The sequence below is a fragment of the Heterodontus francisci genome, chromosome 6 (assembly GCF_036365525.1).
Source record: "Heterodontus francisci isolate sHetFra1 chromosome 6, sHetFra1.hap1, whole genome shotgun sequence".
In the NCBI taxonomy this organism is placed as follows: Eukaryota; Metazoa; Chordata; class Chondrichthyes; order Heterodontiformes; family Heterodontidae; genus Heterodontus; species Heterodontus francisci.
The window spans coordinates 2,725,333-2,752,331 of NC_090376.1; the positions used below are offsets into that span (position 1 = coordinate 2,725,333).

General features: G+C 47.1%; 1 protein-coding gene across 2 annotated transcripts in view; it reads left to right on the forward strand.

Moving 5' to 3' along the window:
• ankrd50l (ankyrin repeat domain 50-like) overlaps nt 1-26,999 on the forward strand; it is a 65,138-nt gene that overhangs the window by 10,638 nt on the left and 27,501 nt on the right. For both annotated transcript variants that reach the window (XM_068032978.1, XM_068032979.1), the window contains exon 2: nt 1,386-1,940. In XM_068032978.1, coding sequence (XP_067889079.1) covers nt 1,540-1,940 — 401 coding nt within the window. In that variant the 5' untranslated portion in view covers nt 1,386-1,539. The remainder of the gene's footprint in view (nt 1-1,385; nt 1,941-26,999) is intronic.

Consider the following 26,999-nt stretch of genomic DNA (forward strand, 5'->3'; position numbering starts at 1 on the left):
CGGAGGGTCAGTACTAAGGGAGCGCTGCACTGTCAGAGGGTCAGTACTGAGGGAGTGCTGCACTGTCGGATGGTCAGTACTGAGGGAGTGCTGCACTGTCAGAGGGTCAGTACTGAGGGAGTGCTACACTGTCAGAGGGTCGGTACTGAGGGAGTGCTGCACTGTCGGAGGGTCGGTACTGAGGGAGTGCTGCACTGTCGGAGGGTCAGTACTGAGGGAGTGCTGCACTGTCAGAGGGTCAGTACTGAGTGAGTGCTGCACTGTCAGAGGGTCAGTACTGAGGGAGTGCTGCACTATCGGAGGGTCAGTACTGAGGGAGTGCTGCACTGTCAGAGGGTCAGTACTGAGGGAGTGCTGCACTATCGGAGGGTCAGTACTGAGGGAGTGCTGCACTGTCGGAGGGTCGGTACTGAGGGAGTGCTGCACTGTCGGAGGGTCAGTACTGAGGGAGTGCTGCACTGTCAGAGGGTCAGTACTGAGGGAGTGCTGCACTGTCGGATGGTCAGTACTGAGGGAGTGCTGCACTGTCAGAGGGTCAGTACTGAGGGAGTGCTACACTGTCAGAGGGTCGGTACTGAGGGAGTGCTGCACTGTCGGAGGGTCGGTACTGAGGGAGTGCTGCACTGTCGGAGGGTCAGTACTGAGGGAGTGCTGCACTGTCAGAGGGTCAGTACTGAGGGAGTGCTGCACTATCGGAGGGTCAGTACTGAGTGAGTGCTGCACTGTCAGAGGGTCAGTACTGAGGGAGTGCTGCACTATCGGAGGGTCAGTACTGAGGGAGTGCTGCACTGTCAGAGGGTCAGTACTGAGGGAGTGCTGCACTATCGGAGGGTCAGTACTGAGGGAGTGCTGCACTGTCGGAGGGTCGGTACTGAGGGAGTGCTGCACTGTCGGAGGGTCAGTACTGAGGGAGTGCTGCACTGTCAGAGGGTCAGTACTGAGGGAGTGCTGCACTATCGGAGGGTCAGTACTGAGTGAGTGCTGCACTGGCAGAGGTGCTGTCTTTTCCGATGAGCTGTTAAACCGAGGCCCCGTCTGCCCCCTCAGGTGGATGTAAAATAGCCCATGGCCACTATTACAGGAAAAGTGTGGGGGATGGTTGGGGGGGAGAGAGTTCTCCCCTCAGTATTCTGATCTCTGACAAATACTGATCCCTCAAGCAATGTTCAGAAAAACGGATTATCAGGTCATTATCACATTGCTGTTCATGGGATCTTGTGTGCAAATTGGCTGCTGTGTTGCCTACATTACAACAGTCACTGCACTGCAAAGGACTTTATTGGCTGAGAAGTGCTTTGGAACGTCTGAGGATGTGACAGGTGCTATATAAATTCAAGCACTTTTCTCTCTGACTTGTGTGCTCCTTTCTATCTCTCTCTCTGCAGATTCCCACATGCAGTGACATGCGTAAACTGCAGCTGTGAGCCAGCCAGACGCAGGGAATTCCTACTCCAATCACTGGTCACAGGCACAGCCACACCCGTTGCAGAGTCCAGCATGCATGAGCTACAGCACTGGGAACGTGGAAAGGATTAAGAGATGACTCAGAGCCTGCTACAAGGGAAGCGATTCTACTGTCGGGAATGGGCCTTGCGCAAGCTGCAACACTGCCTGGACTCCTGCCCAAGCAGCCGTAGCAGTGGCGTCCTGGTCACTGGGGGTCCGGGCAGCGGAAAGACTGCCCTGTGCAGCGAGGTGCTGTGGCCTGTGTCCGAGCATGGCCAGAGGTTTGACCTGTCCATCAGAGCTGTGGGGCACCACTTCTGTCAGGCTCAGGATGTGCGGACACTGTCGGTCAGTGCCTTCATCCTGAGCCTGGTGAGGCAGATTAAGAGGTGCCAGTTGTTACATGGTTACTGTGAGAAACTGCGGGAGGTGTCGGTGCACGCGGCACTGGAACCCAGCGAGTGTGAGAGAAACCCGGACGAGACCTTCAAAAGGTAACACGCAAAAAAGCCTCTTTGAGCAGTTTGGAGTGTTTTTGCAATTTTTTTTATTGAAGTTGCTAACTTTTCGAACAAGGGGGAATTACCTTAAAATTCAAGCCAGGCTGTTCAGGGGTGATGTCAGGAAACACTTCTTCACACAAAGGGGAGTGGAAATCGGGAACACTTTTCCCAAAGGCTGGGCGTCAGTTGAAAATGGATGGATGGAGTTGAGATACAGTTCAGCCATGATCTAGTTGAATGGCAGTGCAGGCTGGAAGGGCTGAATGGCCTTGTCCTGTTCCTATGTTCCACAGTGAGCCCGTACCATATTCTACAGGCTGCATCTCCCATCGGTAGTGTTAACTCGGTGATGGAGTGTAGCTGCTTCTAGTACCAAACCAGAAACAGGGATCTAACTGGACAATTGCCCTGGTAAAGCCTCAGTAACACATGACTTTACCTGCCCCAGAATGCCTCAAACTCTCAAGACTTTGCAACCTTGGTGTCATATTTGACCCCGGGTTGAGCTTCCGACCATATATCTCGCAGTCACTAAAGACCGTCCGTTTCCAGCTCCAAGACGTCACCTGATCCCATCCCTGTCACAGCTCATCTGCAATCTCTTACAGAAGACAAGTTTTCACTGTTCAAATGATTCTCAACACCGAATGTAACCTCCGTGCTACTGACTGATTGCTGAGTCACAGCTCGTCAGGGCGTGTCAGGTCAGGCCAGAAAAACCAGTCTGTCTCTCAGAGCAAGTGAGTGTGCGAGATTGTTGCACACTGAGTGGTCTGAGTCCTGGGACTTGTGCTTCAACGATTAATTAACGGGAACACAGACCACGCGCTGCCCTCTCTCACTTTTGTTTGTTACATTCCCGTTATTCCCTGCTCCTCTATAGAAAGACTGTTACACTTTACAGTCCCTTATCACACCTGTCAGCAACTTCTAAAGTGTAAATAAATTACTTTTTAAGTGTCGTCACTGTCGTAATGTAGGAAAGGGCTCTGCTGATTTGTGCACAGCATGATAAGAAGATAAGAAATAGGAGCAGCAGTAGGCCATTCAGCCCCTCAAGCCTGCCCCACCATTCAATAAGATCATGGCTGATCTGTCCCAGGCCTCAACTCCTCTTTCGGGCCTGCTTCGCATGACCCACAAAGATCCCACAAACAGCAATAAGATGAATGACCAGATAATACTGAGTGGAGGGGGAATGATGGGGACAGTGTCGAGGGAGCTTTACTCTGTATCTTACCCCCGTGCTGTACCTGTCCTGGGAGTGTTTGATGGGGACAGTGTAGAGGGAGCTTTACTCCTTATCTAACCCCGTGCTGTACCTGTCCTGGGAGTGTTTGATGGGGACAGTGTAGAGGGAGCTTGACTCTGTATCTAACCCCGTGCTGTACCTGTCCTGGGAGTGTTTGATGGGGACAGTGTAGAGGGAGCTTTACTCCGTATCTAACCCCGTGCTGTACCTGTCCTGGGAGTGTTTGATGGGGACAGTGTAGAGGGAGCTTTACTTTGTATCTAACCCCCTTTTTTTGTTAAGGTGGCCTTTATACCCCAGGCCCCTTTTATGTTAGTTATGTCAAGGGGGCCTTTATTCCTCAGGCCCCCTTTATATACATTTTTAAAATAACTTTATTAAAATCTAATAAATAAACCAAAAACTCAAATTAAAATGCCATTCTCGGCGTCGACAATGCACTCCAGTCCCTGCGGTGCCCACCGGTTGCGGAAGGCCTCAAGCGTACCGGCGGACACCGCATGCTCCCTCTCCAGGGACACCCGGGCGCGAAGGTAACTGCGGAAGAGGGGCAGGCATTCGGGGAGGACGTTCCCCCCCCGACAGCCTGGACCTGTGAATTGCCACCTTGGCCAGGCCCAGGAGCAGACCGACGAGGAGATCCTCGTCCCGGCCCACGCCCCTCCGCACCGGGTGCCCAAAGATCAGGAGCGTGGGGCTGAAATGCAGCCAAAACTTGAGGAGCAGCCCCTTTAAATACGCAAAGAGGGGCTGCAACCTCGCACACTCCGTATGTACATTGAACACGGACTGATCCAGGCTGCAGAAATTACAGGCGGCCAGGGAGTCTGTGAACCTACTTAAAAGTCTATTGCACGGCACTGCCCTCTGCAACACCCTCCATCCCAGGTCCCTGATGTAAAGGGGGAGGACTGCTACGCAGAGAGACCTCCACCGGGGTTACCCCTTGCCACCAGATGGCAACACAGACCGCCAGGGTGTGTCCGGCCGGCTGACGAGGGGGAGGAAGTGGAGAGTGTGCAGGAGCAGCCCGTACAGGAAACCCCACCGCACCGATTTAAAAAAATAAATTAATTTGTGGGATGTGGGAGTCACTGGCTAGGACAGCATTTATTGCCCATCCCTAATTGCCCTTGAGAAGGTGGTGGTGAGCTGCCTTCTTGAACCTCTGCAGTCCATGTGGGGTAAGTACACCCACAGATATTAATAGTGACAGTCTGGATAACCCACAGATATTAATAGTGACAGTCTGGATACCCCACAGATATTAATAGTGACAGTCTGGATAACCCACAGATATTAACAGTGTCAGACTGGATAACCCACAGATATTAATAGTGTCAGACTGGATAACCCATAGATATTAATAGTGTCAGACTGGGAAACCCACAGATATTAACAGTGTCAGACTGGATTAACTACAGATATTAATAGTGTCAGACTGGATAACCATTGGCTATAAAGATTAATTGGCTATAAAGGCCAATTCTGGAGTGACAGGCTCTTCCACAGGTGCTGCAGAGAAATTTGTTTGTTGGGGCTGTTGCACAGTTGGCTCTCCCCTTGCGCCTCTGTCTTTTTTCCTGCCAACTACTAAGTCTCTTCGACTCGCCACAATTTAGCCCTGTCTTTATGGCTGCCCGCCAGCTCTGGCGAATGCTGGCAACTGACTCCCACGACTTGTGATCAATGTCACACGATTTCATGTCGCGTTTGCAGACGTCTTTATAACGGAGACATGGACGGCCGGTGGGTCTGATACCAGTGGCGAGCTCGCTGTACAATGTGTCTTTGGGGATCCTGCCATCTTCCATGCGGCTCACATGGCCAAGCCATCTCAAGCGCTGCTGACTCAGTAGTGTGTATAAGCTGGGGGTGTTGGCCGCTTCAAGGACTTCTGTGTTGGAGATATAGTCCTGCCACCTGATGCCAAGAGGTAATGCATTTGGGGAAGGCTAACAAGCAAGGGGATACACAATAAATGGTAGCATACGGCGAAGTGTAGAGGAGCCGAGGGACATTGGAGTGCATGTCCACAGGTCCCTGAGGTTGGCTGGACAGGGAGATAAGGTGATCAAGAAGGCATATGGGATACTTGCCTTTATTAGCTGCGGCATAGAATAGAAGAGTTGGCAGGGTTGTAGGTGTCGCTGGCAGGGCCAGAATTTGTTGCCCATCCCTAATTGCCCTTGAGAAGTTGGTGGTGAGCCATCTTGAATTCAGTTGAGTGGTTTGCTAGGCTATTTCAGAGGGCAGTTAAGAGTCAACCACATTGCGGTGTGTCTGGAATCACATGTAGGCCAGACCAGGTAAGAACGGCAGCTTTCCTCCCCTAAAGGACATTAGTGAATCAGATGGGTTTTTTCTACAGACGATAGTTTCATGGCACAATTACTGAGACTAGCTTTCAATTCCAGATTTTTATTAATTAATTGAATTTAAATTCCACCAGCTGTCATGGTGGAGTTTGAACCTGTGCCCCCAGGACAATTAGCCTGGGCTATGATGTTGAATGACAGAAGTACCACCCAGAATTTACAATTCTGCCCTGCAGAACACCACTGGAAACAGCCTTCCAGTCACAAAAACACCCTTTGCTTCTTGTCTCTGAGCCAATTTTGGATCCAACTTTCCACGTTGCCTTGGATCCCATGGGCTTTTATTTTCATGACCAGTTTGTCATGTGGGACCTTGGATTACTAGATCTGTGACATTACCACTACGCTACCATCTTCCCACATGCTGTGTGCTGTATAAAACACTAGTTAGACTACAGTTGGAGTACTGCATGTTGTTCTGGTCACTTTCTTTTGGGCCTCCTTATCTCGAGAGACAATGGATACGCGCCTGGAGGTGGTCAGTGGTTTGTGAAGCAGCGCCTGGAGTGGCTATAAAGGCCAATTCTGGAGTGACAGGCTCTTCCACAGGTGCTGCAGAGAAATTTGTTTGTTGGGGCTGTTGCACAGTTGGCTCTCCCCTTGCGCCTCTGTCTTTTTTCCTGCCAACTACTAAGTCTCTTCGACTCGCCACAATTTAGCCCTGTCTTTATGGCTGCCCGCCAGCTCTGGCGAATGCTGGCAACTGACTCCCACGACTTGTGATCAATGTCACACGATTTCATGTCACGTTTGCAGACGTCTTTATAACGGAGACATGGACGGCCGGTGGGTCTGATACCAGTGGCGAGCTCGCTGTACAATGTGTCTTTGGGGATCCTGCCATCTTCCATGCGGCTCACATGGCCAAGCCATCTCAAGCGCCGCTGACTCAGTAGTGTGTATAAGCTGGGGGTGTTGGCCGCTTCAAGGACTTCTGTGTTGGAGATATAGTCCTGCCACCTGATGCCAAGTATTCTCCGAAGGCAGCGAAGATGGAATGAATTGAGACGTCGCTCTTGGCTGGCATACGTTGTCCAGGCCTCGCTGCCGTAGAGCAAGGTACTGAGGACACAGGCCTGATACACTCGGACTTTTGTGTTCCGTGTCAGTGCGCCATTTTCCCACACTCTCTTGGCCAGTCTGGACATAGCAGTGGAAGCCTTACCCATGCGCTTGTTGATTTCTGCATCTAGAGACAGGTTACTGGTGATAGTTGAGCCTAGGTAGGTGAACTCTTGAACCACTTCCAGAGCGTGGTCGCCAATATTGATGGATGGAGCATTTCTGACATCCTGCCCCATGATGTTCGTTTTCTTGAGGCTGATGGTTAGGCCAAATTCATTGCAGGCAGACGCAAACCTGTCGATGAGACTCTGCAGGCATTCTTCAGTGTGAGATGTTAAAGCAGCATCGTCAGCAAAGAGGAGTTCTCTGATGAGGACTTTCCGTACTTTGGACTTCGCTCTTAGACGGGCAAGGTTGAACAACCTGCCCCCTGATCTTGTGTGGAGGAAAATTCCTTCTTCAGAGGATTTGAACGCATGTGAAAGCAGCAGGGAGAAGAAAATCCCAAAAAGTGTGGGTGCGAGAACACAGCCCTGTTTCACACCACTCAGGATAGGAAAGGGCTCTGATGAGGAGCCACCATGTTGAATTGTGCCTTTCATATTGTCATGGAATGAGGTGATGATACTTAGTAGCTTTGGTGGACATCCGATCTTGTCTAGTAGTCTGAAGAGACCACGTCTGCTGACGAGGTCAAAGGCTTTGGTGAGATCAATGAAAGCAATGTAGAGGGGCATCTGTTGTTCACGGCATTTCTCCTGTATCTGACGAAGGGAGAACAGCATGTCAATAGTCGATCTCTCTGCACGAAAGCCACACTGTGCTTCAGGGTAGACGCGCTCGGCCAGCTTCTGGAGCCTGTTCAGAGCGACTCGAGCAAAGACTTTCCCCACTATGCTGAGCAGGGAGATTCCACGGTAGTTGGTGCAGTCACCGCGGTCACCTTTGTTTTTATAGAGGGTGATGATGTTGGCATCGCGCATGTCCTGGGGTACTGCTCCCTCGTCCCAGCACAGGCATAGCAGTTCATGTAGTGCTGAGAGTATAGCAGGCTTGGCACTCTTGATTATTTCAGGGGTAATGCTGTCCTTCCCAGGGGCTTTTCCACTGGCTAGAGAATCAATGGCATCACTGAGTTCCGATTTGGTTGGCTGTTCGTCCAGCTCATCCATGACTGGTAGAGGCTGGGCTGCATTGAGGGCAGTCTCAGTGACAGCATTCTCCCTGGAGTACAGTTCTAGGTAGTGCTCAACCCAGACTGGATAAGCCACAGATATTAACAGTGTCAGACTGGATTAACTACAGATATTAATAGTGTCAGACTGGATAACCCACAGATATTAATAGTGTCAGACTGGATAACCCACAGATATTAACAGTGTCAGACTGAATTAACTACAGATATTAACAGTGTCAGACTGAATTAACTACAGATATTAATAGTGTCAGACTGGATAACCCACGGATATTAACAGTGTCAGACTGGATAACCCACAGATATTAATAGTGTCAGACTGGATAACCCACAGATATTAATAGTGTCAGACTGGATAACCCACAGATATTAACAGTGTCAGACTGAATTAACTACAGATATTAACAGTGTCAGACTGGATAACCCACGGATATTAATAGTGTCAGACTGGATAACCCACAGATATTAATAGTGTCAGACTGGATAACCCACAGATATTAATAGTGTCAGACTGGATAACCCACAGATATTAACAGTGTCAGACTGAATTAACTACAGATATTAATAGTGTCAGACTGGATAACCCACAGATATTAACAGTGTCAGACTGGATAACCCACGGATATTAATAGTGTCAGACTGTATTAACTACAGATATTAATAGTGTCAGACTGTATTAACTACAGATATTAATAGTGTCAGACTGGATAACCCACGGATATTAATAGTGTCAGACTGTATTAACTACAGATATTAATAGTGTCAGACTGTATTAACTACAGATATTAATAGTGTCAGACTGGATAACCCACGGATATTAACAGTGTCAGACTGAATTAACTACAGATATTAACAGTGTCAGACTGGATAACCCACGGATATTAATAGTGTCAGACTGTATTAACTACAGATATTAATAGTGTCAGACTGTATTAACTACAGATATTAATAGTGTCAGACTGGATAACCCACGGATATTAACAGTGTCAGACTGAATTAACTACAGATATTAATAGTGTCAGACTGTATTAACTACAGATATTAATAGTGTCAGACTGGATAACCCACAGATATTAATAGTGTCAGACTGGATAACCCACGGATATTAACAGTGTCAGACTGGATAACCCACAGATATTAATAGTGTCAGACTGGATAACCCACAGATATTAATAGTGTCAGACTGGATAACCCACAGATATTAACAGTGTCAGACTGAATTAACTACAGATATTAACAGTGTCAGACTGGATAACCCACGGATATTAATAGTGTCAGACTGGATAACCCACAGATATTAATAGTGTCAGACTGGATAACCCACAGATATTAATAGTGTCAGACTGGATAACCCACAGATATTAACAGTGTCAGACTGAATTAACTACAGATATTAATAGTGTCAGACTGGATAACCCACAGATATTAACAGTGTCAGACTGGATAACCCACGGATATTAATAGTGTCAGACTGTATTAACTACAGATATTAATAGTGTCAGACTGTATTAACTACAGATATTAATAGTGTCAGACTGGATAACCCACGGATATTAATAGTGTCAGACTGTATTAACTACAGATATTAATAGTGTCAGACTGTATTAACTACAGATATTAATAGTGTCAGACTGGATAACCCACGGATATTAACAGTGTCAGACTGAATTAACTACAGATATTAACAGTGTCAGACTGGATAACCCACGGATATTAATAGTGTCAGACTGTATTAACTACAGATATTAATAGTGTCAGACTGTATTAACTACAGATATTAATAGTGTCAGACTGGATAACCCACGGATATTAACAGTGTCAGACTGAATTAACTACAGATATTAATAGTGTCAGACTGTATTAACTACAGATATTAATAGTGTCAGACTGGATAACCCACAGATATTAATAGTGTCAGACTGGATAACCCATAGATATTAATAGTGTCAGACTGTATTAACTACAGATATTAATAGTGTCAGACTGGATAACCCACAGATATTAATAGTGTCAGACTGGATAACCCATAGATATTAATAGTGTCAGACTGTATTAACTACAGATATTAATAGTGTCAGACTGAATTAACTACAGATATTAATAGTGTCAGACTGTATTAACTACAGATATTATTAGTGTCAGACTGGATAACCCACAGATATTAATAGTGTCAGACTGTATTAACTACAGATATTAATAGTGTCAGACTGGATAAGCCACAGATATTAACAGTGTCAGACTGGATTAACTACAGATATTAATAGTGTCAGACTGGATTAACTACAGATATTAATAGTGACAGACTGGATTAACTACAGATATTAATAGTGTCAGACTGTATAACCCACAGATATTAATAGTGTCAGACTGGATTTCTACAGATATTAATAGTGTCAGACTGGATTAACTACAGATATTAATAGTGTCAGACTGGATAACCCACAGATATTATTAGTGTCAGACTGGATAACCCATAGATATTAATAGTGTCAGACTGGATTTCTACAGATATTAATAGTGTCAGACTGGATTAACTACAGATATTAACAGTGTCAGACTGGATAACCCACAGCTATTATTAGTGTCAGACTGGATAACCCATAGATATTAATAGTGTCAGACTGGATTTCTACAGATATTAATAGTGTCAGACTGGATAACCCACAGATATTATTAGTGTCAGACTGGATAACCCACAGATATTAATAGTGTCAGACTGGATTAACTACAGATATTAATAGTGTCAGACTGGATAACCCACAGATATTAATAGTGTCAGACTGGATTAACTACAGATATTAATAGTGTCAGACTGGATAACCCACAGATATTATTAGTGTCAGACTGGATTAACTACAGATATTAATAGTGTCAGACTGGATTAACTACAGATATTAATAGTGTCAGACTGGATTAACTACAGATATTAATAGTGTCAGACTGGATAACCCACAGATATTATTAGTGTCAGACTGGATTAACTACAGATATTAATAGTGTCAGACTGGATAACCCACAGATATTATTAGTGTCAGACTGGATTAACTACAGATATTAATAGTGTCAGACTGGATAACCCACAGATATTATTAGTGTCAGACTGGATTAACTACAGATATTAATAGTGTCAGACTGGATTAACTACAGATATTAATAGTGTCAGACTGGATAACCCACAGATATTATTAGTGTCAGACTGGATTAACTACAGATATTAATAGTGTCAGACTGGATAACCCACAGATATTATTAGTGTCAGACTGGATTAACTACAGATATTAATAGTGTCAGACTGGATTAACTACAGATATTAATAGTGTCAGACTGGATTAACTACAGATATTATTAGTGTCAGACTGGATAACCCACAGATATTATTAGTGTCAGCCTGGATTAACTACAGATATTAATAGTGTCAGCCTGGATTAACTACAGATATTAATAGTGTCAGACTGGATTAACTACAGATATTATTAGTGTCAGACTGGATAACCCACAGATATTATTAGTGTCAGACTGGATTAACTACAGATATTAATAGTGTCAGACTGGATTAACTACAGATATTAATAGTGTCAGACTGGATTAACTACAGATATTAATAGTGTCAGACTGGATTAACTACAGATATTAATAGTGTCAGACTGGATAACCCACAGATATTATTAGTGTCAGACTGGATTAACTACAGATATTAATAGTGTCAGACTGGATTAACTACAGATATTAATAGTGTCAGACTGGATTAACTACAGATATTATTAGTGTCAGACTGGATAACTGTTGGAGAAAAATCCGGATTGTGCCCAATTGTTGAACAAATTCTCCGGACTCAGACGTTGAGAATCAAACACTTTATTCCATGATATCATGGGGTAGCACACCTTACCTAAATGCGGTCCAGTGCTGCTCCCGCCAATTGCAAATCGCCGTGGACTTATATAGTATAAAAGAAGCAGAGCTAGCAGTTTCACAATTAAGCATAAACCACAGGACAACCACAAGACCACCTGCAGCTCTGTGCCCTTTGCAATGTCCGAGATCAGTAGAGCGTTAGTTTGAGCAAAACAAGCTATTGTTCCCTATTTAACGTACACACTCCAGGTCCTATATTTGGCCGTTACTTCTGGCTAGGTTGCACAAACATGATAAAACAGAAGAGTCAGTAACGAACACTCTGCTTTCACGTCCCCAAAATCCAACATGAGCTCTGTCCCTTCCTAAGCCAGATGATTGTGGTCAGTTGCTCTGTCTACATTTCCTGATCATTGGTTAGGTTAGCTACATTCTGCGTCCTGTTTCTCTATTTTTATAAAGTTAAGAAATAATTAGCAAAGCTCAGAAAATTCTCCAACAATCCCTCCTTTTATCATACCATGATAACACAATATCATCGTATGTGGAGGGGAGAGGTATTTAAAGTAGTCATTGAAGCATAATTTATTTCCTGCCATCGCGCTCTACCAGCCGCTAGGCCAAGCGAGCAATACATGATTGATTAATCTCAGCTTAAATGTCCCCATAAAATTCTGTTCTTAAAATTCTGTTCTCACAGTCCCCTCTTGACTCTTCAACAACCCTTTTAAAAATCCTTCCCTTGATCCCACCTAGGTGCCTTTAATGGTCTCTATTTGTCTAGAAACAGCCTTCAACACCCGGAGGGGTCGCACTCAATACGTCGCCTGCTTATATCACAAGGGGCAGCGGGAACTCTGTAAAGGCATAAGTTTTGCAGGGGCTTCAAATACTTGTTTACAACATAAAAGGTGGTACACTTATACATTTACCATCTCAATTAAGCATCACTGTTACATAATCGATTGTACAAACATAATATAATTTCATAAAGCACATTGATCATTCATTAATTCATTTTAAGTATATATGAAAAGGTTATACAGCTACCCCTTCATGGGATAATCAGAAGATCGAAAGAGCAGGTCATGCTCATTAGCAAAAGGGGGAATGTAGCCAGAGCCTGGGGGGGGTTATCCAGTGGTGGGGGTTCGGTATCGGGAGGGTACTCCTCGGGGAACTCCCCAGGGTAGTAGTCCTCAGGGTAGTATTCCAGGTACTCAGAGTACTGCCAATCGGAAAGGTCATCCTCTGACAGCTCTGACTCGTTGAGGTCGTTTAGATCCTGGGGTTCCATATCGGAGCAATAACAAGCTGGGTCGGAGCAAGGGATCTCAGACTCGTAAAACGGAAGTGTAGACCAAGGAGGGGTTTCCTTCATAGGGATTGCAACCATTTGGGACGCTATGGGGGCTGCCATGTCGGGCAATCCTAGTGACGTTGTTCTGAGTGCAAGGCGCTTACAGCAGACCCTGCAGCAGAACAGGACAGTTCTGATTACAATATATATATGGAGGAATAAGACAAGGCCTAGGAGAAGATACTTGAGAATGGTTTTGAAAATTCCCACCAACCCCTTGCCTAACAGCCAGTCCAGCCAGTCCTCTCCTACTTTGGGGCCCTGCCTGAAATCATCAAGCTGATCTTTAATGGCGTTAATGGCCTCAGTGATGTTGAACGACTCATCCCGTACATTGGTAATACATTTGTCACCCACGATCGTACACACTCCCCCTTGCTGGGTCTGTTGGGTGTATAGTCGCAATTCGACAGCTCTCGATTGATGGCTTCCAGACCCCTTCTCGTGCTATTTCCCAGGATAGTAAGGCCGCAAATGAGATAATTCCTATTCTTAGCAGCTACGACTCCCGCCGACCCTCCCAGCGAGAGAGCACTAAGGAATCCGTAACCTAGTGATGATCCCAGGGTAATTGGATCCTTCCAATCGGCGCAGAAGTCTGAACCGATAGCCCGGGCCGCCATTCTCCTGCGAGTGTGACTCTCTCGGGGGCATGGGACGGTGAGTGGTGAGTTGGTGTTGCCGTCGTGTAAGTGCCATTGAGGAGAAACATGAATCCCCTCTTGGCTCGGTAACATGTAATATTTTTGTTATTGGTCTGTGTGTATTGGATGTACCACCAGTTGCGGGGGTCGGTTGATCTTCCATTTGACCCGATCATTTGGTGTGAATCAAATGGATATGACCATGTGTCTGAGCTCACATGGGTTCCATTACAATGGCCGCAAATAAATTGCCTGCCTGCCGTGGCGTTAAAACATCTTTCCTCATCACAGGTACGTGAAAACCGGCCTCGGTGTATTTTACATTGCTGGCGAGCACACTGTCTCTGTACACAAGTGGCGTTCTTAGGGACGAGGGCATAGGCACATCCCCAGCCCTGTCCCGTAAAACACAGGGGAAAATCCTCCCTCTTTGAGCAACTAGTCCCCCCTGTCCCCTGCACCCCCCTGCAATTGGGATGAGTGTGATCTATTAATTCTACGCATCTTCCCTGCATACTCCTTCTGTATCTGCCCTCCTGTCCCTCACAGGGTTGACCTGATGTCTCGGCAGTGTATAGTTTCAGAGGGTTCCAACCAGGGGTGGCCACGAATAGGGCCTCAACTGATCTGGCCAAGGGGTAACATACAGTCAGATTTCCATGCAATTTGGTATGGACCTGGTAGAAAAGATTATCCTTCAATCCTTTGACCTGGGTAACCATGACAATGTAGGTTATCGCAACTAAGAGTCCAAAGCTGAAGAGACTTTTTTGCAATGTATCTTGTGAACCCATTTGTGTTGTCCTTTACTTCTTTTTCCTTTAATCATGTTCTTCCGGGAGTGGCGTTTTCTCCGGGGATGGTGCTCTTTTGCAGCGCGTTCCGTGCGTCCACTCAGGTCTTCCTTCGACCTTGACAGCTGTCCGGGTCACCAGGAGGACTAAATACGGGCCTTTCCACCTAGGAGCAAGAGAAATCTTTTCCAATGATTTGATCATGACATAGTCCCCAGGTTGGAAGGGATGCATTGGGTTATCACTAGGAGAGGGAATGGTCTCTTTTACCAGATCATGGTTACGGGTAATCATTTTGCAAAGTGCTTTAACGTAGTCTAGGAGGGCCTCCTGTGTCAGGAGTAACGCCACATTCACAGGAAACCTGGGAGGTCTTGCCCCCGTGGGCATTGGTCTTCCCATTAGGACCTCAAATGGGGTGAGTCCCGTGGTTCTGTTGACCTGGTTTCTTATTGTATACAAGGCCAAGGGTAGGGCCTGTGGCCAGGGCAGGCCTGTGTCCTGCGTGATCTTTGTCAGAGTAGTTTTAAGGGTAGCATTCATCCGTTCCACCATGCCTGAGGACTGGGGCTGATATGAGATATGATATTTCCATGTAATGCCTAATGCTTTACTGACACTCTCAGTTACTGCTGCAGTAAAGTGGGTGCCTCTATCACTGTTGATGTTCCCTGGAATGCCGAACCTAGGGATGACATCCTTCATCAGGCATTTGACATCTGTTCTAGCATCATCTTTTCTTGTGGGGAAAGCTTCTACCCATTTGGAGAACATGTCAACAATTACCAACATGTACTTAAAACCTTGTTTAGCTGGCATGTGTGCAAAATCAATCTGTAATTGGTTAAAAGGTCCGTCTGGGACTGGCAGGTGATCATATGTGGCTACAGGTTTTGCACTATTATTTTGTAGACATATCAAGCATCTTGATATTAGATCTTGTGCTGCTGCAGGAAAACCTGGTGCGTACCAGTCTTGTCGTACTGCATGTATCATCCCCCCCTTTCCTGCATGGCCGACCCCATGGGCGGCCAGTGCAAGAATATGCAGGTGGGCTTTGGGGCAAATGAATTGGCCGTCAGGATGCATCAGTAGTCCAACAATGGAGGATTCCTTAGCTCCCATGCGCGCTCAACTGTCCTTTTCAGCCTGTGGAGCGCTCTCTTGTGCAGCCCTTATTCCTGCTATTAGATCTAAAACCGTGTTCTTCTTTTCTGGCTCCTTTTCTATATTGGGGGCTTGCAGCACTTTTACTATAGGAGATAAAGCTGCTTGTCGGGCGGCTTGGTCAGCACGGGCATTTCCTTGGGAGATTGGGTCGCCTGCGGTGGTATGGGCAGTTCACTTCATAACAGCTATAGTAGAGGGGAGCATAACAGCCTGTAGAAGATTGTTAACAAGACGAACATGCTGCAAAGGTCGTCCAGAAGTTGTAATAAACCCTCTATGTTTCCAGAGAGTTCCAAAATCATGAACCACTCCAAAAGCATATCTAGAATCTGTGTAAATATTAACAGACTTGCGGTCAGCAAGGATACAGGCTCTGGTAAGCGCAAACAGTTCGGCTGCTTGCGCAGAGGTGCCTTCTGGCAAGGCAGCAGATTCTAGGGTTTCAAAAGGTGTGCATATCGCATAACCTGCTAACATTTGGTGATCGGAGGGTCGAAAGGAGGAGCCGTCTGTGAAAAGGATCATCTCTGGGTTGTCTAACGGAGTTTCAAAAAGATCCGGGCGCGGGGTGACAACCTCATGGACGGTGTGTATACAATCATGGTCCGCGGTCGGGGATTCCTGAATAACAGGGAGAAGGGTGGCGGGATTTAGCGCAGGGGCACGCTGAAGTGTAAGATTAGTACGAGAAAGTAAGACGACCTCATAGCCAGTTCTCCTTGACGCTGTAAAATGTTGAGTTGCTGCTGAATTTAGCAGCAGGGAAACCGAATGATGCACGAAAACTGTACAAGGATAATCCAGTACTATAGGGGTGGACTTTTCAACCATTACAGCGGCAGCCGCCACAGCTTGTAAACAGGCCGTCATTCCCCTTACAACAGGTGGTAATTGTACAGAATAAAAAGCTACAGGGCGCCGGAGATCCCCATGCAGTTGTGCTATTATCCCTGATGCATACCCATCCCTCTCATTAACATACAGTTGAAATGGTTGCGTATAGTCAGGAATGCCCAGAGCAGGTGCTGAAATCAAGGAGCGTTTAAGTTCCTTAACAGCCTGTTCCATCTCGGAAGTCCAGTTCACCTGGGTTGGCTGTTTCGGCGAGGATGCCTCGCGAAGTGGCGCATCAATAACTCGATAATCTGGTATCCAATGTCTGCAGTAATTTACCATACCCAGAAAGGACAAAAGTTCAGTTCTTGTAGTGGGAGGCGAGAGGTTAATGATGGCTGTGATGCGATCTTGTGACAATGCTCTAAGGCCATGTGAAAGTTTGTAGCCCAAATATTGTACTGTCTTTTGGCACAATTGCATTTTTTCAATAGAGACCTTATGTCCATCTTTAGCCAAACAGCGGAGCAATGTGACAGTGTCATGCATACAGGCAGTAGGTGAATCGGAGGCCACTAACAAATTATCGGCATACTGAACCAAGGTGCTTTTGCGTGGCAGGTGGAGGTCTTTCAGGGTCCGGTGTACTGCAGAGGCATATACAGTGGGGCTCTCCGTGTACCCTTGGGGAAGCCGTGTCCATGTATATTGGCGGCCACCGTAAGTAAAGGCGAAAAGGTATTGGCTGTCTGGTGACAATTTTATGGAGAAAAAGGCTGAACAGAGGTCGATGACAGAAAAGCAAGTGGCAGAGGCAGGGAGGCTAGTAAGGATAGCATTGGTGTCTGGCACTACTGGGGAACAGGGGATAACAATGGCATTGACTGCCCTCAAATCTTGCACAAATCTCCATCGTCCCGGTTTTCCTGGCTTAGGAATAGGGAGGATAGGAGTGTTACAAGGACTTGTGGTAGGTACCAGGATGCCTTGTTCTCGAAGGGAGTCAATAACTGGTTTTATCCCTTTCTGGGCATTGGGTGACACATTGTACTGCCTAATAGACGGTAGGATGGCCCCTGGTTTCACAGTGACTGAGTGAGGTGGGGCCGAGATGACTAGGCCCGCGTGGTTGGCGTGCCGTGCCCATAAAGATGATGGCACAGTGTCGAGCAATAAGGGGTTGTCATAGGAGGGGGAAAACGGCGGGGTCTGCAAGATAAAAGTCGTCTTGCCGGACGAGGGAGGGCAGTACACACAGAATTCTTCCTGTCCCAAACAGGCAATTTGCATAGAGTCAGGGTCTGTTGGGTCCAAGGGTTCAAATTCCTTAGACATATTTCGGAGTCTGTGCACCATGGGCCCCAAGTCCTTGGGGCGCCACGGGGCTTTGACAATAATGGAAACATGGGGAAAAGAGGCAGGGTTATTTCCGAATAGCGGCCTCTGCTCGGCATTGAGCAGAACTTCTGCCGCTAATCCCTCTTCACCCACATAATAAAATCCAGTTAAGGTTAGTGTAGAAGATAGATTGAGATAGGAGTCTACTACAACCGAATAAGAAGGATCAGGATGATCAAGGTAAGCGGCAGTGCAGTGTAGTTTACGCAGAAAACCACCGGTCCATACTATCCAACGAAGGAAACCGATCGTGGGAGATGGGGCGGCGCGTTCCAGATGTGAGAGTAACAAGGTAAGATTAGCATGTACAGGGTCGCCCGAAAATGTCCATGCGTACAGGGAAGGAATAGAAGAGGAAAGAGGCGGGGTTACAGTCATAGCTGCCTGCAAGAGGGGGAGACCAGAGTCAGGGATCTCTAAAATGAGGCCCTGTGGCGAACAGTGAATGGAGGCGTTGAGTTTGCAAAGGGTTTGGCGACCGAGTAGGGCCACTGGGCAAGAGGGGGAGACTATAGTAATGTCGGGGACTGTTACCGGTCCAATGACAATGGGCACGGGGGTAGAAAGGGGTTCAACCATGGGCACTCCAGAGACACCCACAGTGCAGACAGTTTTGGAGCTTAGAGGAAGACCCGCTGAGGGAGGTGCAGATGTGTGGGTGGCTCCGGAGTCCACCAAAACCGAGACGATACGACCCCCCATATCTACGTCCATCATGGGATTTTCCAAAGGTGAGTGGGAGAGTCGTATCGTGGCGGCCTGCATAACCTGCCTCATGCGGCAACCCTAGGCATTGGGGTTGTAGGGAAAAGGGTCATTAAAAGTATAGGGGGCCCGTTGCGGCGTGGCCTGGATGACTTCCCGTTGGGCTTCCCGCTGCGGTTGTCGCGACAACCGCTGAGAGGGTCCCGACGGGCAGTCTCGAGCCCTGTGACCCATTCCCCCACAGGCGAAGCATTTGTATTCACTTTTTCCCTTACGTCGCGGTCCCTGTCCCTGATTCCATGTCTTTGTCAGTCGGGGGTATGCCTCCTTTTCCCTTTTGCTATCAAAAAGACCCTGTCTGTCCATATTGGTGAGGTGAGTAAGGAGCTCGTTCCAGGCCAGATCTTGCCAACCAAGGTTGTTGGACTTGAAAATCTGTGCATGTTTAGACTGCATACAGTTGACAAGTGTTTGGACAGCCAGCTTATTATTATCTGCGAGGGGGATCCCAGCAGATGATTCCCAAGTCTCTCTAAAACGGGCAAGGAAGTCGGGCATAGTCTCAGTGGCCTTTTGTAGACACTGAGTAACTTCCCCAAAATCCGCTTGTTGTTTTGCGGCGGCCATAATGACGGGCTTAGCGGTGGTTTCAAGCCAAGTACTCCGCGGTTCCTCCACAGACCAGGGTATCCGGGGGAACGTGATGGAGCCTTTTGGGTCCCATAGGCCAGATGCATTAAAGTGTGCACATCTTGAGGGAGGCAATTGTAAATGTCGCAAATTTGTACTAACCAATTATAAAAACCTGTCGGACGTTTTAGTGGATTAGGGGCATCTTGGAGCATACCGCGGACTTCCACATGGGTCCACAGTTTGTCAAAAGTTGTGTCACCGATCATTACTCGGGGACACTCTAGGGGAGTCTGATGGACATTGCGAGGCCGGAGGTTCATGCCATGGGTCGTGGAGGAGATGCTAGAGTCCTGCTGGGGTCCCGCGCCTTCATTTTCGGGCAGGACCTCAGTGTTGGCCTGATTTTCCTGATTTACCTCATTATTTGGATCAGTGGCCGGATTGGCCGAATTCTGTCGTGGGCGAGTGGCGATAAAGGCCACTACTTCATCAGGGGGTTCAGCGTTCAGGGCAGGGACGGGAAGTTTCGGGTACTGAACTGCTTGAGACTCAATGCTATACGGTGGCGGTGCTGATGCGGAGGCATGGTGTTCTTTATTCTTCGGCGGTTGATGGCCTTTTGCAATTTCCCTGAACTTATTTAAACACTGGATCATATAGACATTATCCCAGGTTGGATCTCCGCACCCGCTTTCAACACATGTTTTCCAATAATCTATCTTTTCAAATTTGAAAGAACCTCCATAAGGCCAATTTCCGTGCGACCACCCATATAAATCTGAACTAAACAGAATTACATATCTACTATCACCTGTTTCTTTCCATACTTTATCAGCCGGTGACCCTGGCAGAACCAGGGGGTCTCCTACCTTATTCTTACATTGAATGATTTTACCGTGACGTTTCTTCGTTCCTTTTGAGTGGGCAAAAGGTCATGGGTCGCCTTTCCCCAGAGGACACGAATTATTTGTCCCCAGGGGCAACCCTTCCTTCTTGGATGCCGTTAAGCCCATTTTCTCTCTGCTTCTTCTGCTTCCTCAGAATCTTCTTCACTCGGATATTGTTTCCTTTCTCTATTGAGTAAGCAGTATTAAACACAAAGAACAACCGCAACACCACAACGGAACTAATACAAAAATATAACCACAGACAAGACAGAGACAGACGCAAGCACACACAGAGACAGTTAATGTTAAGTTCTCAAGATCAGCTAACCGGCTCACCCCTGTCTCCTCAGGTCAACGCTTTTTCGTTCTCCTTCCGTCTCACAGCCTCTCTCTCTAGGGCCAGATTCCGGCTCGTGTACTCAGGAGCAACGATCACGTGCCTGTCGGGTCAATTGGTATTGTTTAGTTACAGCCCTAGTCGTTCACCGTCCCAGACGGTTGTCCTAATTCCTTTTGTCCCACAGCCTTTTTACTCCACCCGGTGGAGGAACAGCTCGTGCAAACTCAAATTAGGATCACCAAATTCCCGGAATTTGGTACTACTACTACACCGAATTCACCAAATTTTACTGGATTTTCTACTTATCTCCTTTTCAAACTTCCCTTCGCGGAATTTTAGACCTTTTCTGATCAGGTTTCAGCCAATTCTTCCTTGACCCCTTTGTTCCCTTCGCCCACTTAATTCCTGGCCTTCACGTGGGACGCAGTTGTCCTCTTAATTCCGGCTCAGGCTGGGTGATTGGGATATCAGGGTCACAGAAAAGTTGACTTACCCCTGATCCTGTCAATTATTTCTTCACTAGGTTCTTTTGGATCCCGTGAACTCAGGGATCCTGCCGACTACGCCAAAACTGTTGGAGAAAAATCCAGATTGTGCCCAATTGTTGAACAAATTCTCCGGACTCAGACGTTGAGAATCAAACACTTTATTCCATGATATCATGGGGTAGCACACCTTACCTAAATGCGGTCCAGTGCTGCTCCCGCCAATTGCAAATCGCCGTGGACTTATATAGTATAAAAGAAGCAGAGCTAGCAGTTTCACAATTAAGCATAAACCACAGGACAACCACAAGACCACCTGCAGCTCTGTGCCCTTTGCAATGTCCGAGATCAGTAGAGCGTTAGTTTGAGCAAAACAAGCTATTGTTCCCTATTTAACGTACACACTCCAGGTACTATATTTGGCCGTTACTTCTGGCTAGGTTGCACAAACATGATAAAACGGAAGAGTCAGTAACGAATACTCTGCTTTCACTTCCCCAAAATCCATCATGAGCTCTGTCCCTTCCTAAGCCAGATGATTGTGGTCAGTTGCTCTGTCTACATTTCCTGATCATTGGTTAGGTTAGCTACAAGCTGCGTCCTGTTACTCTATTTTTATAAAGTTAAGAAATAATTCGCAAAGCTCAGAAAATTCTCCAACAATAACCCATAGATATTAATAGTGTCAGACTGGAAAAGACACAGATATTAATAGTGTCAGACTGGAAAAGACACAGATATTAATAGTGTCAGACTGGATAACCCATAGATATTAATAGTGTCAGACTGGATAACCAACAGATATTAATAGTGTCAGACTGGATCTTCTTTGGGCCTCCTTATCTCGAGAGACAATGGATACGCGCCTGGAGGTGGTCAGTGGTTTGTGAAGCAGCGCCTGGAGTGGCTATAAAGGCCAATTCTGGAGTAACAGGCTCTTCCACAGGTGCTGCAGAGAAATTTGTTTGTTGGGGCTGTTGCACAGTTGGCTCTCCCCTTGCGCCTCTGTCTTTTTTCCTGCCAACTACTAAGTCTCTTCGACTCGCCACAATTTAGCCCTGTCTTTATGGCTGCCCGCCAGCTCTGGCGAATGCTGGCAACTGACTCCCACGACTTGTGATCAATGTCACACGATTTCATGTCGCGTTTGCAGACGTCTTTATAACGGAGACATGGACGGCCGGTGGGTCTGATACCAGTGGCGAGCTCGCTGTACAATGTGTCTTTGGGGATCCTGCCATCTTCCATGCGGCTCACATGGCCAAGCCATCTCAAGCGCCGCTGACTCAGTAGGGTGTATAAGCTGGGGATGTTGGCCGCTTCAAGGACTTCTGTGTTGGAGATATAGTCCTGCCACCTGATGCCAAGTATTCTCCGAAGGCAGCGAAGATGGAATGAATTGAGACGTCGCTCTTGGCTGGCATACGTTGTCCAGGCCTCGCTGCCGTAGAGCAAGGTACTGAGGACACAGGCCTGATACACTCGGACTTTTGTGTTCCGTGTCAGTGCGCCATTTTCCCACACTCTCTTGGCCAGTCTGAACATAGCAGTGGAAGCCTTACCCATGCGCTTGTTGATTTCTGCATCTAGAGACAGGTTACTGGTGATAGTTGAGCCTAGGTAGGTGAACTCTTGAACCACTTCCAGAGCGTGGTCGCCAATATTGATGGATGGAGCATTTCTGACATCCTGCCCCATGATGTTCGTTTTCTTGAGGCTGATGGTTAGGCCAAATTCATTGCAGGCAGACGCAAACCTGTCGATGTCAGACTGGATAACCCATAGATATTAATAGTGTCAGACTGGATAACCCATAGATATTAATAGTGTCAGACTGGATAACCCATAGATATTAATAGTGTCAGACTGGATAACCAACAGATATTAATAGTTTCAGACTGGATAACCCATAGATATTAATAGTGTCAGACTGGATAACCAACAGATATTAATAATGTCAGACTGGATTAACTACAGATATTAATAGTGTCAGACTGGATAACCCACAGATATTAATAGTGTCAGACTGGATAACCCATAGATATTAATAGTGTCAGACTGGATAAACAACAGATATTAATAGTGTCAGACTGGATAACCCACAGATATTAATAGTGTCAGACTGGATAACCCATAGATATTAATAGTGTCAGACTGGATAACCCACAGATATTAATAGTGTCAGACTGGATAACCCATAGATATTAATAGTGTCAGACTGGATAAACAACAGATATTAATAGTGTCAGACTGGATAACCCACAGATATTAATAGTGTCAGACTGGATTAACTACAGATATTAATAGTGTCAGACTGGATAAACAACAGATATTAATAGTGTCAGACTGGATAACCCACAGATATTAATAGTGTCAGACTGGATAACCCATAGATATTAATAGTGTCAGACTGGATAAACAACAGATATTAATAGTGTCAGACTGGATAACCCACAGATATTAATAGTGTCAGACTGGATAACCCATAGATATTAATAGTGTCAGACTGGATAAACAACAGATATTAATAGTGTCAGACTGGATAACCCACAGATATTAATAGTGTCAGACTGGATTAACTACAGATATTAATAGTGTCAGACTGGATAACCCACAGATATTAATAGTGTCAGACTGGATAACCCATAGATATTAATAGTGTCAGACTGGATAACCCATAGATATTAATAGTGTCAGACTGGATAAACAACAGATATTAATAGTGTCAGACTGGATAACCCACAGATATTAATAGTGTCAGACTGGATTAACTACAGATATTAATAGTGTCAGACTGGATAACCCACAGATATTAATAGTGTCAGACTGGATAACCCATAGATATTAATAGTGTCAGACTGGATAAACAACAGATATTAATAGTGTCAGACTGGATAACCCACTGATATTAATAGTGTCAGACTGGATAACCCATAGATATTAATAGTGTCAGACTGGATAACCCATAGATATTAATAGTGTCAGACTGGATTAACTACAGATATTAATAGTGTCAGACTGGATTAACTACAGATATTCATAGTGTCAGACTGGAAAACCCACAGATATTAATAGTGTCAGACTGGAAAACCCACAGATATTAATAGTGTCAGACTGGAAAACCCACAGATATTAATAGTGTCAGACTGGAAAACCCACAGATATTAATAGTGTCAGACTGGATAACCCATAGATATTAATAGTGTCAGACTGGATAACCCATAGATATTAATAGTGTCAGACTGGATTAACTACAGATATTAATAGTGTCAGACTGGATTAACTACAGATATTGTCAGTCTAGTAGTTGGCAGGAAAAAAGACAGAGGCGCAAGGGGAGAGCCAACTGTGCAACAGCCCCAACAAACAAATTTCTCTGCAGCACCTGTGGAAGAGCCTGTCACTCCAGAATTGGCCTTTATAGCCACTCCAGGCGCTGCTTCACAAACCACTGACCACCTCCAGGCGCGTATCCATTGTCTCTCGAGATAAGGAGGCCCAAAGGAGTCTGGATTAACTAAACATATAAACAGTGTCAGACTGGATAACCAACAGATATTAACAATGACAGATTGGACAACCCACAGATATTAACAGTGTAAGTCAGGATCAACCAGAGAGACAAGGATGTTGCTTGGTTTGGAGGGCTTGAGTTATAAAGAGAGATTGGATAGGCTGGGTCTGTTTTCCCTGGAGCGAAGGAGGCTGAGAGGGGATATGGTAGAGGTATATAAAATTATGAGAGGCATAGATAAGGTAGATAGCCAGAGTCTGTTTCCCATGGTAGGGGTGACTAAAACTAGAGGACATAGATTTAAGGTGAGAGGGAAGAGGTTTAAAGGGGATCAAAGGGGTAAATTTTTCACACAAAAAATAGTGGGTATCTAGAATGAGCTGCCAGAGGAGGTGGTGGAGGCAGGAACAGTAGCAACATTTAAGAGGCAATTGGACAGGTACTTGAATGAGCAAGGCATAGAGGGATATGGAATTAATGCAGGCAGGTGGGATTAGTATAGATAGGCATTATGGTCGGCATGGACGCGGTGGGCCGAAGGGCCTGTTTCTGTGCTGTATGACTCTATGACACAGTGCTGTTAGGAAGGGAGTTCCAGGATTTTGACCCAGTGACAGTGAAGGAACGGTCATATAGTTCCAAGTCAGGATGGTGTGTGACTTGGAGGGGAACTTGCAGGTGGTGGTGTTCCCATTCATTTGCTGCCCTTGTCCTTCTAGTTGGTAGAGGTCACGGGTTTGGAAGGTGCTGTCTAAGGAGCCTTGGTGTGTTGCTGCAGTGCATCTTGTAGATGGTACACACTACTGCCACTGTGCGTCGGTGGTGGAGGGAGTAAATGTTTGTAGATGGGGTGCCAATCAAGCGGGCTGCTTTGTCCTGGATGGTGTCGAGCTTCCAGAGTGGTGTTGGAGCTGCACCCATCCAGGCAAGTGGAGAGTATTCCATCACACTCCTGACTTGTGATTGGAATGGCAGGAAGGGCATTTCCGAAAGGTGGCTCGGGTTGTGCGGGACCGGCTGCTGAGGAGGGTTTCGGGGCCTGGGTCCGATGAGCAGTTCTGGCCGAGTGGGGGTCAGGTCGGCCGGGAGAGCTCCGCACTCCCGAGACCCCTCGCCACCCGCAGTGAGGGGCATCCCAGGGGCTTCGGCTACTCCCCCGCCCACCAGTCTGTCCCTGGAGAGCCGAGGCACTCTCCTCCGCCAGCGAGGGAGCGCCCCGACTGGTGGCGAATGTAGGGGCCCGGGCCAAAGTGACCAACCGGTACCACAGCATGGAGGCCTCCAGTTGGTTTATGACCAGCACTCGGCCCCTGTAGGAAAGCATTCGGAGCAGTCCTGTCCAGCGCCCCAGCCGAGTGGTGACTTTCGCCTCCAACTCCTGCCAATTTGCCGGCCAGGCTTCCTCAGCGAGGCTAAGGTGGACTCCCAGATAGAGGAAGTGCGTGGTGCTCCACGCAAAAGGTGTTAACTTCTCCGGTAGGGAGTCCACCTGCCACTGACCCACCAGGAGTCCGAAACATTTCTCCCAATTGATCCTCGCGGAGGACGCAGCAGAAAAGGTCTGCTGGCAGTCACGCATCCTCCGCAAGTCAACGGGATCTGTGATTGCGAGGAGCACGTCGTCGGCGTAAGCCGAGAGGACGACCCGCATGGCTGGCCCGCGCAGAGCCAATCCCGTCTACCTCCTGCGAAGCAGGCACAGGAAGGGTTCCACGCAGATGGTATACAATTGGCCGGACATGGGGCATCCCTGACGCGCTCCTCTCCCAAAGCGAAGGGGCGCCGTCAAGGACCCGTTAACTTTGACCAGACACTCTGCGGCGGCTCATAAAGGTCGGACCTGGGCCACAAAATGCAGCCCTAGTCCGAATGTGCGCAGAGTCCCAGAAAGGTATTCGTGATCCACCCTGTCGAACGCCTTCTCCTGATCGAGGGAGAGAAAGGCGACTAACAGACCAGTTCTCTGGGAAAGATGGATCAGGTTCCCGGACCAGGTGGATGTTGTCCTGGATGGACTGGCTCGGGACCGTGTAGGATTGATCGGGGTGGATCATGTGGGCCAGCACGGAGCCCAGGCGGGTAGACATAGCCCGGGCAAAGATCTTATAATCTATGCTGAGGAGGGAGACCGGACGCCAGTTTTTAAGCAGGCGGAGATCGCCCCTCTTCGGTAACAGGATGATGACCGCCCTGCGCCACAAGTGGGGAATCTCCCTAGTCTCCAGGCTTTCCCCCAGGATCCGCGCGTATGGCTATGGTTATCTTCATGTCAAAGGTACTTAAAACCCGTCACCAACAGCTCACTGTGAGGAGGGAGCGGAAGTGCACCTGGCCTTCCACTCCCCCAGCAACCCATTGAGGAACGCGTTAAACCGGCGCCTCTCAACCAGTTTCACGCCTGCGCCCTTCCCCGCTTTCTTGAGGGCGGCACGGTTGGACCGGATGATCAGCACCAGATTCAACCAACGGCCGAGGGCCAGCTGAACTTTATTGCGGCAGCCCCTGCATGCCGTGAGGAAATCCTGAAGTTCCGCCGTGGGG